At 35.2% G+C, this 12,617-nt stretch overlaps 2 protein-coding genes across 2 annotated transcripts in view; one reads left to right on the forward strand and one right to left on the reverse strand.

Annotated features, from left to right (window-relative positions):
* Positions 1–2,242: 2,242 nt before the first annotated feature.
* Positions 2,243–12,617, forward strand: part of LOC128986027 (Golgi-associated PDZ and coiled-coil motif-containing protein-like) — a 52,101-nt gene continuing 41,726 nt past the window's right edge. Inside the window, exons 1-2 of the mRNA XM_054406109.1 lie at positions 2,243–2,368; positions 8,969–9,096. Coding sequence (XP_054262084.1) covers positions 2,281–2,368; positions 8,969–9,096 — 216 coding nt within the window. The 5' untranslated portion in view covers positions 2,243–2,280. The remainder of the gene's footprint in view (positions 2,369–8,968; positions 9,097–12,617) is intronic.
* On the reverse strand, positions 9,206–12,478 carry LOC128986026 (venom serine carboxypeptidase-like). Its single transcript, XM_054406107.1, has one exon. It carries the CDS (start codon positions 12,355–12,357, stop codon positions 11,014–11,016), a length of 1,344 nt encoding a protein of 447 aa, XP_054262082.1. The 5' UTR covers positions 12,358–12,478; the 3' UTR covers positions 9,206–11,013.

Consider the following 12,617-nt stretch of genomic DNA (forward strand, 5'->3'; position numbering starts at 1 on the left):
TGTATGCAGCCTTCAGTTTGGTCTTGTGTGATCACTGTCAACCTCGGCCTTAGAGCCCGTTTGACAATCACAAAGTTGATAAGATACATCTAATTCTTAAATAAACACGTTTAATTGCTCATTATAAAAATATGATTACCTATTTATCATTGTACGGTAGTTGAAGCACAATATAATTTGAATATCTCTATCATTCGTCGTATAAAACGAGTTTATAATAACACATGAATCTATTAACTGTGAGTATGGGAAGGGGCGGCAATTGGATTTAGCCTACGAGGTGGCATACTCCTAAATCCGGCCCTGATGAGACTCATGTCCGATACAGATATGTCTCGAACATCCGCCGAAAGCAGTGTACGTAAGCTCTGATTTGATAACAAGTTACTTGATACTTACTTACTTACTTGATACTTGTATTCTTGATCCTTGACTGACAATGTCAGATGGATCGCGTCATGTCTTTAAAAATGTAAAGACTTGATTTATTTCTTTAAATACTGTAAGTTACTATGATAAAACTAATATTTACAACTACTGGTGGTATGGCGGACGTTTTTATTGTGAAGGGAAGAGTTGTATCTCATTTAGCTCCCCCAGAGAATATAGTGGCCTATTCACGAGGGCCTTATGAACAACTTTTTTAAATTCTTTCATGCCCATCTCTCGAACTTGCGACGGCAGTGTGTTGAAGATTTTTATGGCCGACCTAGGGTAGGACTTCAAGGTCCGTTCGAGTCGACAGCGCGGAAGGTCTAAATCCTGAGCTCTTCGAGTGCTGTAGTTATGATGATCTTCCCTTTTCATGAAGTCGCTCCTATTTTCTTTCAGGAGTGTGAGTATGTTGTAAACTGTTCTCTACTGTACACTGTGAGGATCTTCAGTTCCCTAAAGATAGGCCGGCAATGCTCATAATACCCAGATGATGTAATGACTCTGAGTGCCATCTTTTGAAGTAAGAGAACATCCCTTGTAGCAGGGGAATGCCCCCACAGTATCAATCCATACATCACGTGACTATGGAAGAGAGCATGATAAACCGTTGTAAGGTATGGCTGAGTTATTAAATCCCTAAGTTTCCTTAGAAGATACAGCACTCTTGAAAGTTTGACACATACCTTGCTTATATGGTGGTTCCATGTGCACCTCGAGTCGACCCAGAAACCCATAGTAGTTTGACCGGTTCACCCTCTTCTACCCCTGCACTCAGAGTGCAGGTTAGAGTTATAGAGTTATAGAGTAAAGTTATATGAGTTAGACAAAAGATGTTGTCGGTAGGATGTCTATGACACCAGTGTGTAACCGCTTACGTCTTTACAAAGTAATCTTTTTAATTGGATTAAACTTGAAAACCCACTCCTGCTAATCTTTTTGTTTAGTCCATCCCAATTGAACATCCATTCAACATAACATAGCTATACAACTCTACACAACGTGGAATTTCGCCCATAAAGCCAGATTATAGGAGTCCTTGGTGGTGGCTAGCGGCCATCTTGGATTAATTTCAAACAGCTACTGGAGAACACTCAGCAGAATTTTTTGATTTATCATCACAAAACATTTGTTCATATACTAAAATTGTTGTACCGTAATTTAATATTCAGGTCACTGTGGGGAAACTTTTGGTGGTTTTGTAATTGTTTTACCAAGGGAGTCCTTTGAGGCTAACGGCCATCATGGATTTGCTTGCCACAAGAGTAATGTTAATTTTGTTAATTTCAAACAGCCTCTGAAGAGTTATTTACTATTTCAAAATATTTGTTTCAATTCCAATGTGTATTTAAATACCTATTAAAATACATTGTATTGTGAAATTAGAAATTGTCTTTGCAATTGTAGTTTTGTAATTGCTTGATGAGTTAAAACTAAAAACTTAAAAGGTATAGGCACCAAGGACTCAAAGCAAAAGCATAAAGCTAGTTCACTTTCCTCGTTTTATCTTGCTTTTAATTGATATTAACTCCTATTATAGTAACCATAATGTGTTATCATACATTATGTCAATCTATTTTTTTTTTTTTGCATTGCGTGGTAATTTAACTGAAAACGCATAATAATAATCATTGTATAAACATAACAACATCACATATATCGATAAGTGTTATGATCAATGACAATGACAATATTGAACAAGAACAACTTACTTTCCTCTGGTCTGATTTAAATCATCTGTGATTGTATTTATCTTCTGCTAGCGAACGAACGGATGCCAAGCCAAATGCCAAATCAAAGTTGTCATTTTCTTACCTTACTGTTGAGTGTTGACAGTTTTTAGCCATCATGGCTGTAACCGCGGAAAGTTTTCGCTGGTTAGATATTTTAGAAAAAGAGTTCGACAAAGCTTTTGTTGATTTGGATCTTTTAATTGGTACGTACTTACCAGTTATAAAATCAATAAGTACAGTCTCTGGCTACCTTCGCAGCAAATTTAACTCTGATAATCTAAGTACAAGCCTTGCAGTTTAAGTTACGTCAAACTTTCCGGTTTTTGTTTCTTAATGAAGTAATATTATTCGAAAATGAAGTATACATTTACTGATGTTTTGAGTTAGCCTTAAATATGTTGTACACTTTTACTAATATATATTTCGTGCCATCATGGTCCTGGTTCATTTTATAGGTTAGAATACATTAAGAAGGTATAAGCCTAGCGAAGATATTAAATTATTTATTTGTTTTTCTTTCAAGGAAAGGTTTTAAAAGTCTTTAATAAGCTAAACCAAATCAAAATCTTCAATAATACAATTTAGATTAATTGATTCCCTTAACACTTCAGTTTTAGGGTTTCTGGTTAGGCTAGGTATTCACTTTGTTTGTCTTTATAGCTTAGAGATCAAATCAAAATGTGTGAAAACTGATTGTCATTGTAAAACCTTGTATATAACTTGCATAAACCTTGTAATACCTTTGTATATTTTGCCCAAGCTCCTCTCTCAAACCTTTTTTCCCCCTTTACCCTAATTAACTGTGCCGTGTGTCTTAACTCTCTGTGCTGTGATTTCCCTGAGGTAAAACATTACTTTAAGGTAATGTGACATTCCTTAGGCATATAATTAACTTAGTCGTGAATCTAAAATCTGAATTTTTTGCCAACATACATTACGGTAAATAAATGTATAGGCTGTTGTTAAATTAGGTATCTTACTTAATGAATATTTAAGCAAATTGTTGAACTGGCAAATAAGTAGCCTAACGGGGGTTTGGGACACACCTGTACTGTTTTTTACTTGACACAAAATGTTGTTTAGTAACAGAACTCATTAAATGACCACCTCCATTGCCGGTAGATGTATATTTTTTGTACTAACTTAAGCTGGTCTTTTGTGTGTGATGGAATGTTTTTCACATGGTAAACAGTGTTAATTTTTAATGTAATATAAGAAACTAGCAAACCCGTTGTGTTGTGGCTTCGCTCACAAAAATTTAAGAGTTAAATGTTCAACCTGAGTAGGACCTACTCTTGATTTTTTAATTCATTTAACTATTAAAAATCTGTTATGCAGTAAGACTTTTTTTCACCACACTATGATGTTATTAGCTGTTTTACATACGTTAATTAGAGGCTGAAAGTTACGTTTTGCTGGCCATGCCAATTGTTATCGTCATTTGGGGACTGAGCTGGTTTTTACATCTCTAGGGCCGCAAAATCAGCTGCCAGCTTGCATATTAATTACACAAACAGTATCCATAGCATTGTAATAGAATTGTTTTATTTTCACCGTTGCCTAGCAACTGTTTATTATTATTTTTTCTGATTCCTGAAATTACTTCTTCACATAACCTTAAAGTTGCGTTGACTAACAGTGTTCCTTATTATTATTGTGAATAGTTAGTGGTGTGGTGAAAAATAGTGTTTGTACGTCGGACCAAAAATGGTTTTGCAGCTCTCGATCGATTTAAGTTCTCGACTTCGTCTTGAACTTAAAAACCATCTCGAGCAGGCAAAACCACGTTTTTGGCCCAAGGTACGAAATATACTATTTCAAGCCACAACATAAAGTTTTTTTTTTTTTTTTTTTTTTTTTAACTTTATTTAATTTACAATCTGTTTAAGTTGAACAATAAGCAAATGATATAACTAGTAATACAAAAATAACTTGAAGAACATGAGCTAGTGATTGACCACCGTCAACACTAGCAAACAAAGAGAATTTTGATAACACTTAGCCGAATCTGAATGGTAGGTCCAATATCGTATGTCGCTTCAGTCTGTAAATGGTGTTGTGATTGTCCAATAAATTAAGTGCAAGATGATTTGAATGATTTTCCAATTTCATAATGTATTTTTCACTATATTTTGTAATTTCTTCTTTTACTGTTCGAATTTGAAGATCATTGTGAAGTGTTCTGTTGGTAACAAACCAAGGAGCGTTGACAATTTTACGTAATAATTTTGATTGGTAACGTTGAATAATTTCAATGTTTGAGGTACTTGCTGATCCCCAAAGCTGAATACCATAAGTCCAAATTGGTTTTAAAACTGTTTTGTACAGTAACAATTTATTTTGTGTACTGAGTTTTGATTTAGATCCAAGAAGCCAATTAAGTTTAGTTGTTTTTAAATTTAGATGTTGCCTTTTAGTCCAGATATGTGCCTTCCAATTAAGCTTTGCATCTAAGTGCATGCCCAAGTATTTTATTTCCGTTACTTGAGGGAGGTGAATATTGTTCATGGATACTGGAGGACATGTAGCCTGATTTAAGGTAAAAGTAATGTGTGCTGATTTATTTTCATTAATTTTGAACCTCCATGTTTTAAACCAATGAGAAATTTCATCCAAGTTTAGCTGTAAATTTGCTGTAGCTTGAGCTGGATTGTCGTGGACAGATAAAATCGCCGTGTCATCCGCAAATGTAGCAACCATAGTGTTTACACTTTCTGGTAGGTCCGATGTATAGAGAATATACAAGTATGGTCCAAGCACGCTTCCTTGGGGGATTCCTGATTCTATAGGGTAAAGGTCAGTTAAGTAATTTTGATGTTTAATTTGGAAAGTTCTGTTGGTAAGATATGATTTTAAAATAGGAAAAATTGAATGGGGTAGTAACTTCTTAATTTTGAATAGTAAGCCAGAGTGCCATACTTTGTCAAATGCCTGACTGACATCAAGGAAAGCAGCAGAACAAAATTGTTTGTTTTCCAAACAGTTTCGAATTGTATGAACAACCCTATGGACCTGCTCCACGGTGCCATGTCTCCGTCTAAACCCGAATTGGTGTCCTGGAATGACGTCGTCTTCTTCAAAAAGAGCTTGTAGTCTTTTGAGGAACAATTTCTCAAACAACTTGGACACTATAGGCAAGAGACTTATAGGTCTGTAGGAAGTGATTTCATGAGGAGGTTTTCCTGGTTTTGGTATAACAATTAATTGGGCTTTCTTAAATTGAGTTGGTATGTGGTCTAGTCTCAATATAGAATTAAAGAGAAATGCAATAAAAATCATTCCTTTCCTTGGCAGTTCTTTTAACATTTTTCCAGTGATAGAATCGTAACCAGGAGATTTTTTCGGATTTAGCGATTTGTCAATGGTTGCCTTAATTTCTGTAGGTCTGAATTTTTCCAGAGGAAAGTCAAGTTGAAGTGGAGAGTCCAAGAATTCTATTATTTCTTCTTCATTATTGACCACACCTACATTTGGCTTGAATACATTGGAAAAGTAATCCCCGAAAGCTTCAGATTTTTCTATGTCACTCTTAGCCCAGCTTCCATCCGGTTTACGAATTGGCGGGATTGAAATTTGGGGTTGCTTCAGCCTTTTTGTTACTTTCCATAACGAGTAATCCGTAGCTTCCGTAGCCGACAAAGATTGAGTATATTCTTCAAACCATCGGTTTTTTGTGTCGTACAATAATCTTTTCAAATTCCGTGCTGCTCGGTTAAAGTTGGCCTTATCATTTGGGTTTCTTGAGTTTTGCCAAATTCTTCTGAGTCGTCTCTTTTCTGCTATCTTTTTCTTGATATGAATTGGGTAGCCTAGGCCTATTTTCTCTGATTTTTCATGATTAGGTAGAGGTGTGGATTCTTTGGCAGAATTTTGAATACAGTCAACAAAGTGATCAACAGCAGCTTCTACATTTTCAGGACTACGTAGCTGTATGTGTAAATTTAAGTTTTGATTTATAAAATTTCGAAATTGATTCCAGTCCGTGTATTTATTGAAAAATACGTCCCCTGGTTCTTTGTGAAATATTTCGGTACTTAAATTTAACATAACTGGTGAATGGTCAGAAGATAGGTCAAGACAAGATTAAGTAAGTGAAATATTTCATTTTATGTAATACAGTAAAGTAAAATATAACCAGCTGTTTCCTTAATTAATAGTGCAGATTCAAAAGTATTCATGTGTTCAAATGTAAACAAATCTATTCTCCATGAGGATACCATGGGAACTTTAAAAACCACTGGGGCAGAGCCCTGATGGAATTTCTTGAAAACGCTTCCTATTGCACACCTAAAGGTTGATTGGAACCTCCATGCCGATTCCTGAGTTTTTATGGATTGAGATATAGTGAACAGTGAGGAAGTGAGTGGTATTTGACTTTTACAAGTATAGATATCTGTAACATTTTGGTCCTGGTGATAGTTAAGTTTTCTCATTTTGCATTCCAAATTCCAAATTAATGATGAATTTTTAATAGGCCCTATCATACAATAGCTTTTAAAGTTTCTAAATACGGTAATCTTTGCCAATTATAGGTGTATGGTGCATCTAAGATAACTTTTTCTATAAACTGTTGAAAAACTGTACATATTTAGCCTACTTTGATGTTTGTGACGCTGTCAATCCCACTTTGTAGGTAAAAGATGAGGAGGATGTATTGAGGTATTTAATACCGGTATAGCTACCAATTTTATCATCGTATCCCAATTTTTTTTATTATTCTTACAGCTCATTTCCCCACTTTTACTATACCGTACTAACTTATCCATACTTTCTTAATGAGAAGAAATATTTGCAAACTACCTATATATTTTTGTAATATTTTTTTATTTCAAACAAAGGGTTAGGCCTATACATTCAGTGGGGTGATAAATTTTCCTTTAAATTTGTAACTTATGAATCAACTTGTAGCAAACTTGTAAATTACACAAGTTAAGTTTGTAAATTGTTATACATAAAATTTCCACATTTAAATACACTTCTCCGCGCTAATTTACCAAATGGCAATGATTTTAATGAGAGTTCACCCCCTTCCCACTGAAAAAAATCACAGAACACGATTCATAGCATATATGGTTAAAACCATAGACAAATAGAATAAATATATACTGTCAAAGGAAGGTTCTGCGATGTGCTGCTAGAGCGTGCTTAGTGTTTATCGATTAGTTGCCGTCGTCGACTCACCATCTGCTACCAACACTTTCACCCTTGCAAAAAAATGCTACCAACGTATCAGACCCATTTTTCAATAATGTTAAAGTTCAAATCCCGTACTTTAAACGGAAAAGCACATTTTTTTTACTCCTCGGGAAAAAGACACAGAAAATAAACGGAAGAAACTCCTACTCCCCGGTTTCCGGGGGATTCTCCAGAAGTTGGCAATCCTGGGTCCAACTACCAACTTGTCATGACAATGATCATTAGCACTTGACGCTTCAGCGGCGTTCCCGAAAACTACACAGTTCTCCTAGCAGTGGTGGCTAGAATATATGCTAACTGCAAAACTGCTGTCGGTCTATATTAAATTAAATTAAAAAAATAAATTTTAACTCTTTTTTTTTCTATGGTAGAACCAACCAAAACAAGTTGGAAAAGTGAAAAACACAACAATGGTGACATATTTAAACTAGCTGGCACATGGGCGCTACTTTAGCTAGGCTAGTTGAAGACCCTAAATTTGTAGACAACCCGCTTAACTATAGAAAATATTTTGGACATGAAGATCCAATAGGAATAGAACATTACCATAAATACCCTACCATCGTACCTAATTATTTAATTGTCAATATAACCTGTTTATGCTTAATTTATATAAGACATGTACTAATGCCAATACCACAAGCTTTTGAAATTAAATATCAGCAAAATTTCCATCCGAACATTTCCCCGATCAAGACCAAAACCAGATTAATTCTACCGAGTGTGGTAAAAGGGAGTTTAGAGAGAGATGGAGAGCGTGTGTGAGTGAGATAGAATAAAATTGTGGGGGTGTTAATGTTAAAATACAACACCTATCTAGGCTATATTAAAATATTCTAAAAAGGGTGTATACAGTTATACGTGTTGATTTTTATTGGGGTTAATCATTAAAATAACATGTTACGGAATAATTATTTAAATTGCATTTAATAATATTAATGTTTATATTAATTTTGAAAGAATTTAAGTATTATATCGATTACATAATTCAAGTTTAAAATTATTGATATAATTGATTTAACGGTTTCAATGTGTAAAATACATTTTTGGCCAAACACAAAATTGCAGCTTAAAGGCCCATAACATAAAACAACAAGTATTATATGGCAATTATCCTATTTAATTGGTAAAATAAATCAATTGTGGGTAATATTTTGTCAATTAGAACCATCAACGCTAGCACAGGCGGCCGCTCAGTGCGGCGCTCACAATGGCGTACGGGGCAAAAATATACTGACACACTATCGTACATCACTCTGTACATCGGACCGATCTTTTCTTTGATCTTTAGCCAAAAACCTGCCTCCAGAGCGCTCGTCTCCCTGCTCAGCCTGATGTCTGGTTCGCCGTCTGGATAAGTGTACGGACCCCTGACACACTATCGAACATGCTCCCTTCGACCTCCCTTCTCCCTGCTCGGTTCAGGTCTTGATCGGGGAAAAGATTGATAGTTTTCACCATCTTTAGTCTAGGATTGTAAGTTACAAAATTCTGTCCTACTGAAGCCTATATATCTATAGTCTAAGTAAATTATTCCAAGCATAATCTTTCCAATCGAAATAGTTTAACACATAACCAGATATTTAAAAAGTTCAACATATTTACAGGTGATCTAGATAGTGATGAACCGGAAATGGTGTATAATGCAAGACAGAAAATGGCTACGTTGAGTTCTTGCTTTGCTCAACTTACCCATAAGGCACAGACGATCTTCCAAAATAATGCGAAGAATGAGGTAAGTGTCAAAATAGTATTTTTCCTACGACTGCATGGAAATGATCACATTGCCACACCTGTAAACAGTACGCAATATTGCTCATTTCTGCTCTACAGCCGGAAGGACCATTCCTGCTCGCTAATTTTATTGTTGGGGTTTCTAAAAAAAAACTAACATTGAGTAAGCAGATACATGGGAAGTGCAAGAAGAAGTACACTGTCTTTCTTCTAATGGAAGCACCAGAAGAGTAGATATTTTATTGATTGAGAGAGATACTAACAAAGGCATAATTCTCGATCCTACAATTCGATTTGAAACAAACATAAATCAAGCTAACGAAAGAAATGAAGAAAAGAAAAAAATTTATGATTCTACCTTTGAATATTTCAAGCAAAATTTTAAAATTACAAAAATTGAGGTGATTGGATTGTTTATTGGTTCTAGAGGAACATTATCAAAATTTTTTTTGAACTTTTGGAAACAATATGATTTGGACAGATCCTTTTTGAAAATTATTATTCATGAAACATTAAGAGGTTCATTGACCATAATGAGAAATCATCTATATGGCTGTATAATCCTTAGATATTTTATGTGTACTATTTTTCTGTGTCATTGGCAACCTTATTGTTTAAGGCGGAGGTATTTATTTTTATAAATAAATTCTTTTCTCTAACCTAAAAAAGCAAACATAATCTAAATTATTACATTTTACATAGGCCTACAACTAAAAAGTGTATTTGTGTGTGGTTATGGTTAGTTATGGTGGTGGGAAAAGCTGTGTGTGTATTACGAGCACAAACAGTCAGTGTCGCTCTCAAAATGTATGGCCACCCTCAGCTGAGTGGCAATGATGCACTTTTGACTAAATTAATACACAAAAAAGCTATTTCATTTATTGTCAGTAAACCATTGGTATCACAGATGTATATCAAATTAGAACATTTTTATGTATTTTATCTAACTAGTATTTAGCTCTATCAATTTGCTGACTTCGTGTGAGGGGAAAGATACGGATACGTAGAAATATTTACAATGTTTGTGATATAGCCTATCTGTAGTTATCACTCATTTCAAAATATTTTTAGACAGACACACACGTAGGTGCGTATTTGAATGGAGTGAGATGATCTGTAGCTTTGGAACTTACCAAGATTAGCTATTTACTAGCCAAGACCACTTAATTGCCCTATGCTCATGGGCAGGTGGGTTCAATTTTAAATCATCATGAAGCTTCTACTTTTTCTTATAATTGAACCGGCAACTTTTTGACTGTTAGACAAGCATTGTAACCATTTGGCTGAACAGCTGTTGTGTAAAAATCTTCCTTTTTAATCGCAAGTAAGAATTCCTATTCTAAAGTACAACAAGGTACAACCATTGACTATTGGATACTGAAGTCAATTAATTATCAATAGCCAAAGGTACAACCTAGAAGAAAATAGCTAAGAATATTAATCTTAAAAATAAATGAACATGTTTGCTTCAGACCCAGAAAGAGAAATTGGAGACATTACCAGGTTTTAATTGAATATCAGTCAAAATGACAGTCACATATCTGGCTTCAAACAGGTGTTGCTAGTTAAACATTTTGTTTATCTTTCATTAGGAACACAATGAATTTCTAACTTTCAATTCATTGTGAAAACTTTAACTTTTAGTTTGGCTTTGTTAAAAATTTGGTGTATTCAACGTTAAATTTTAATTTAATCAGTGTAGCTGTTGCTCAACTAAATTACGTTCATTTTTTTCTTAGCTATGAACATTTAAAAAATGGTCGTTTTGACATTTTGACAGTAAGAAATTCATTTGAGAGCTTTGAGACATATACCCCCAGCACTACATACAAGTTACATTCATATATTGAAATCATAAAATAAAAAGCGTATACCTGTTCTCTAACGTTTGTTGCCTAGACCTACAGATAATCGTCCACTAACATTCAGTGCCAGACACAAATTTATTCAATAACTCGAGAGTCCAAACTGGTTGATCAGCAGGCACCAGATGACCGGCGTTTCTAACCATCACTTCCGTCAACCCTCCCCCACTTTTACAGTAGCCGGCTAGATCTTCATGCACCCACCACACACGTCTCTGCGCCTGTTGGAATTCTGCTTTACCACTCCAATTAAATTGTTGTATCATTTGTTCGCCCAACGGGTAAGCACATATTACATCAAGTTGTCCAAAGTAAAAGAGTACCCTGTAGTTTTCTAGCAACTCTTCAACATTACTCTTAACTGACTTCATGATATCATCTTTTAACGCTAGAGCTATTGTTTTTCCATCATTGAACTGATTCTCTCCCACGTGAAGTGCGTTTCTGATGGATGTGTTGGTTACAAAAGGTTGAAAATCATTATCGCCCTCCTGGTCGTTGATGTAGTTATAGTGTAGTTTGAGCCCAGTCAGGTTGTTATAGAGGGTGAAATTAGAGTAGTAGTAGTCCATCACCATCATTGAGAATATTTCTGTCGCTTTGGTCCATTGTTGTGATGAAATTTTTTCTGCAATAATTTTCTCGTACTGTTGGAACATTTTTTTCCCGTTTGAATCGACTAACCCCAATTGATAAAGGTAGTCTCCGTAGTGTAACATATTTACGGGATCAACCATTCCGTTTCCAATAAATAGTCCATGAAGGTTAATTTTTAATGTGGAATTAAACTTGTTTTTGTATATAGAATATGCTACTGAAGGGATGTACTTTCCTGCGTACGATTCTCCAGTGAGGAAAAAACTATTGGTTTTTATTTCCGGGAACAAAGCGAAAAGTTGGAGCAAAGCGTTGTGCACAGTGTTGCCGATTTCATCTTGTGTCGTCGGATAACCTCGGGAATCATTTGTAAAGCTGAATCCCGATCCCACTGGATTATCAATGTAAATTACGTTGTACAGTTTCGACCACGAGTAAGGATTCTTTTTCAACCCTACCTTTGTCAAACGAATCGGACCGTTTTCAAACAAAAGTCCCAACAATGATGAAGCTCCTGGACCTCCTTGTAGCCACAACAACACCGGCTTCGTCTCCCACGAAGTTTCGCTTGGGAAAAACCAGAAAAATAAGTTTGAGTTGTATTGTTTATCGACGGTCAAGTAACCTGAAAAACTGATTAAACCTTCTAACATGGGCGGCACAAGAGCTAAGAGTCGGGCATCGTAAATTCTTCCTGATTCGATGTAAGGTGTCAAATACAAAGGTTGGTTTGGACCTGGAACTTCATTGGTAGTTACACTAACACTCACAGACACAAAGAATATAAACAGTAGCTTCATCACTGTCTGTGGACTGACTGAGTTGTAATCTTGTATGCACTGATAATGATGTCTGGTGATAACCTAGTGATCAGACAGCGGCTTAGTAGTTTGTTTACTCTATGCATAACTGCATGGATACAATTTGTGTCCCCAGGTTACCAACTTATCTCAGTTACTGTAACAGATATAATGTGTTTAGGCAAATAAAATTTTATACAGAGAGAAAAAAAATTGTGAATAATTGTAATCTAGAAATAATTTGTGTATGAAATATACAT

This window comes from Macrosteles quadrilineatus, unplaced genomic scaffold, assembly GCF_028750875.1.
Source record: "Macrosteles quadrilineatus isolate MER2022 unplaced genomic scaffold, UCM_ALF_1.0 Scaffold_2__2_contigs__length_208266976, whole genome shotgun sequence".
In the NCBI taxonomy this organism is placed as follows: domain Eukaryota; kingdom Metazoa; phylum Arthropoda; class Insecta; order Hemiptera; family Cicadellidae; genus Macrosteles; species Macrosteles quadrilineatus.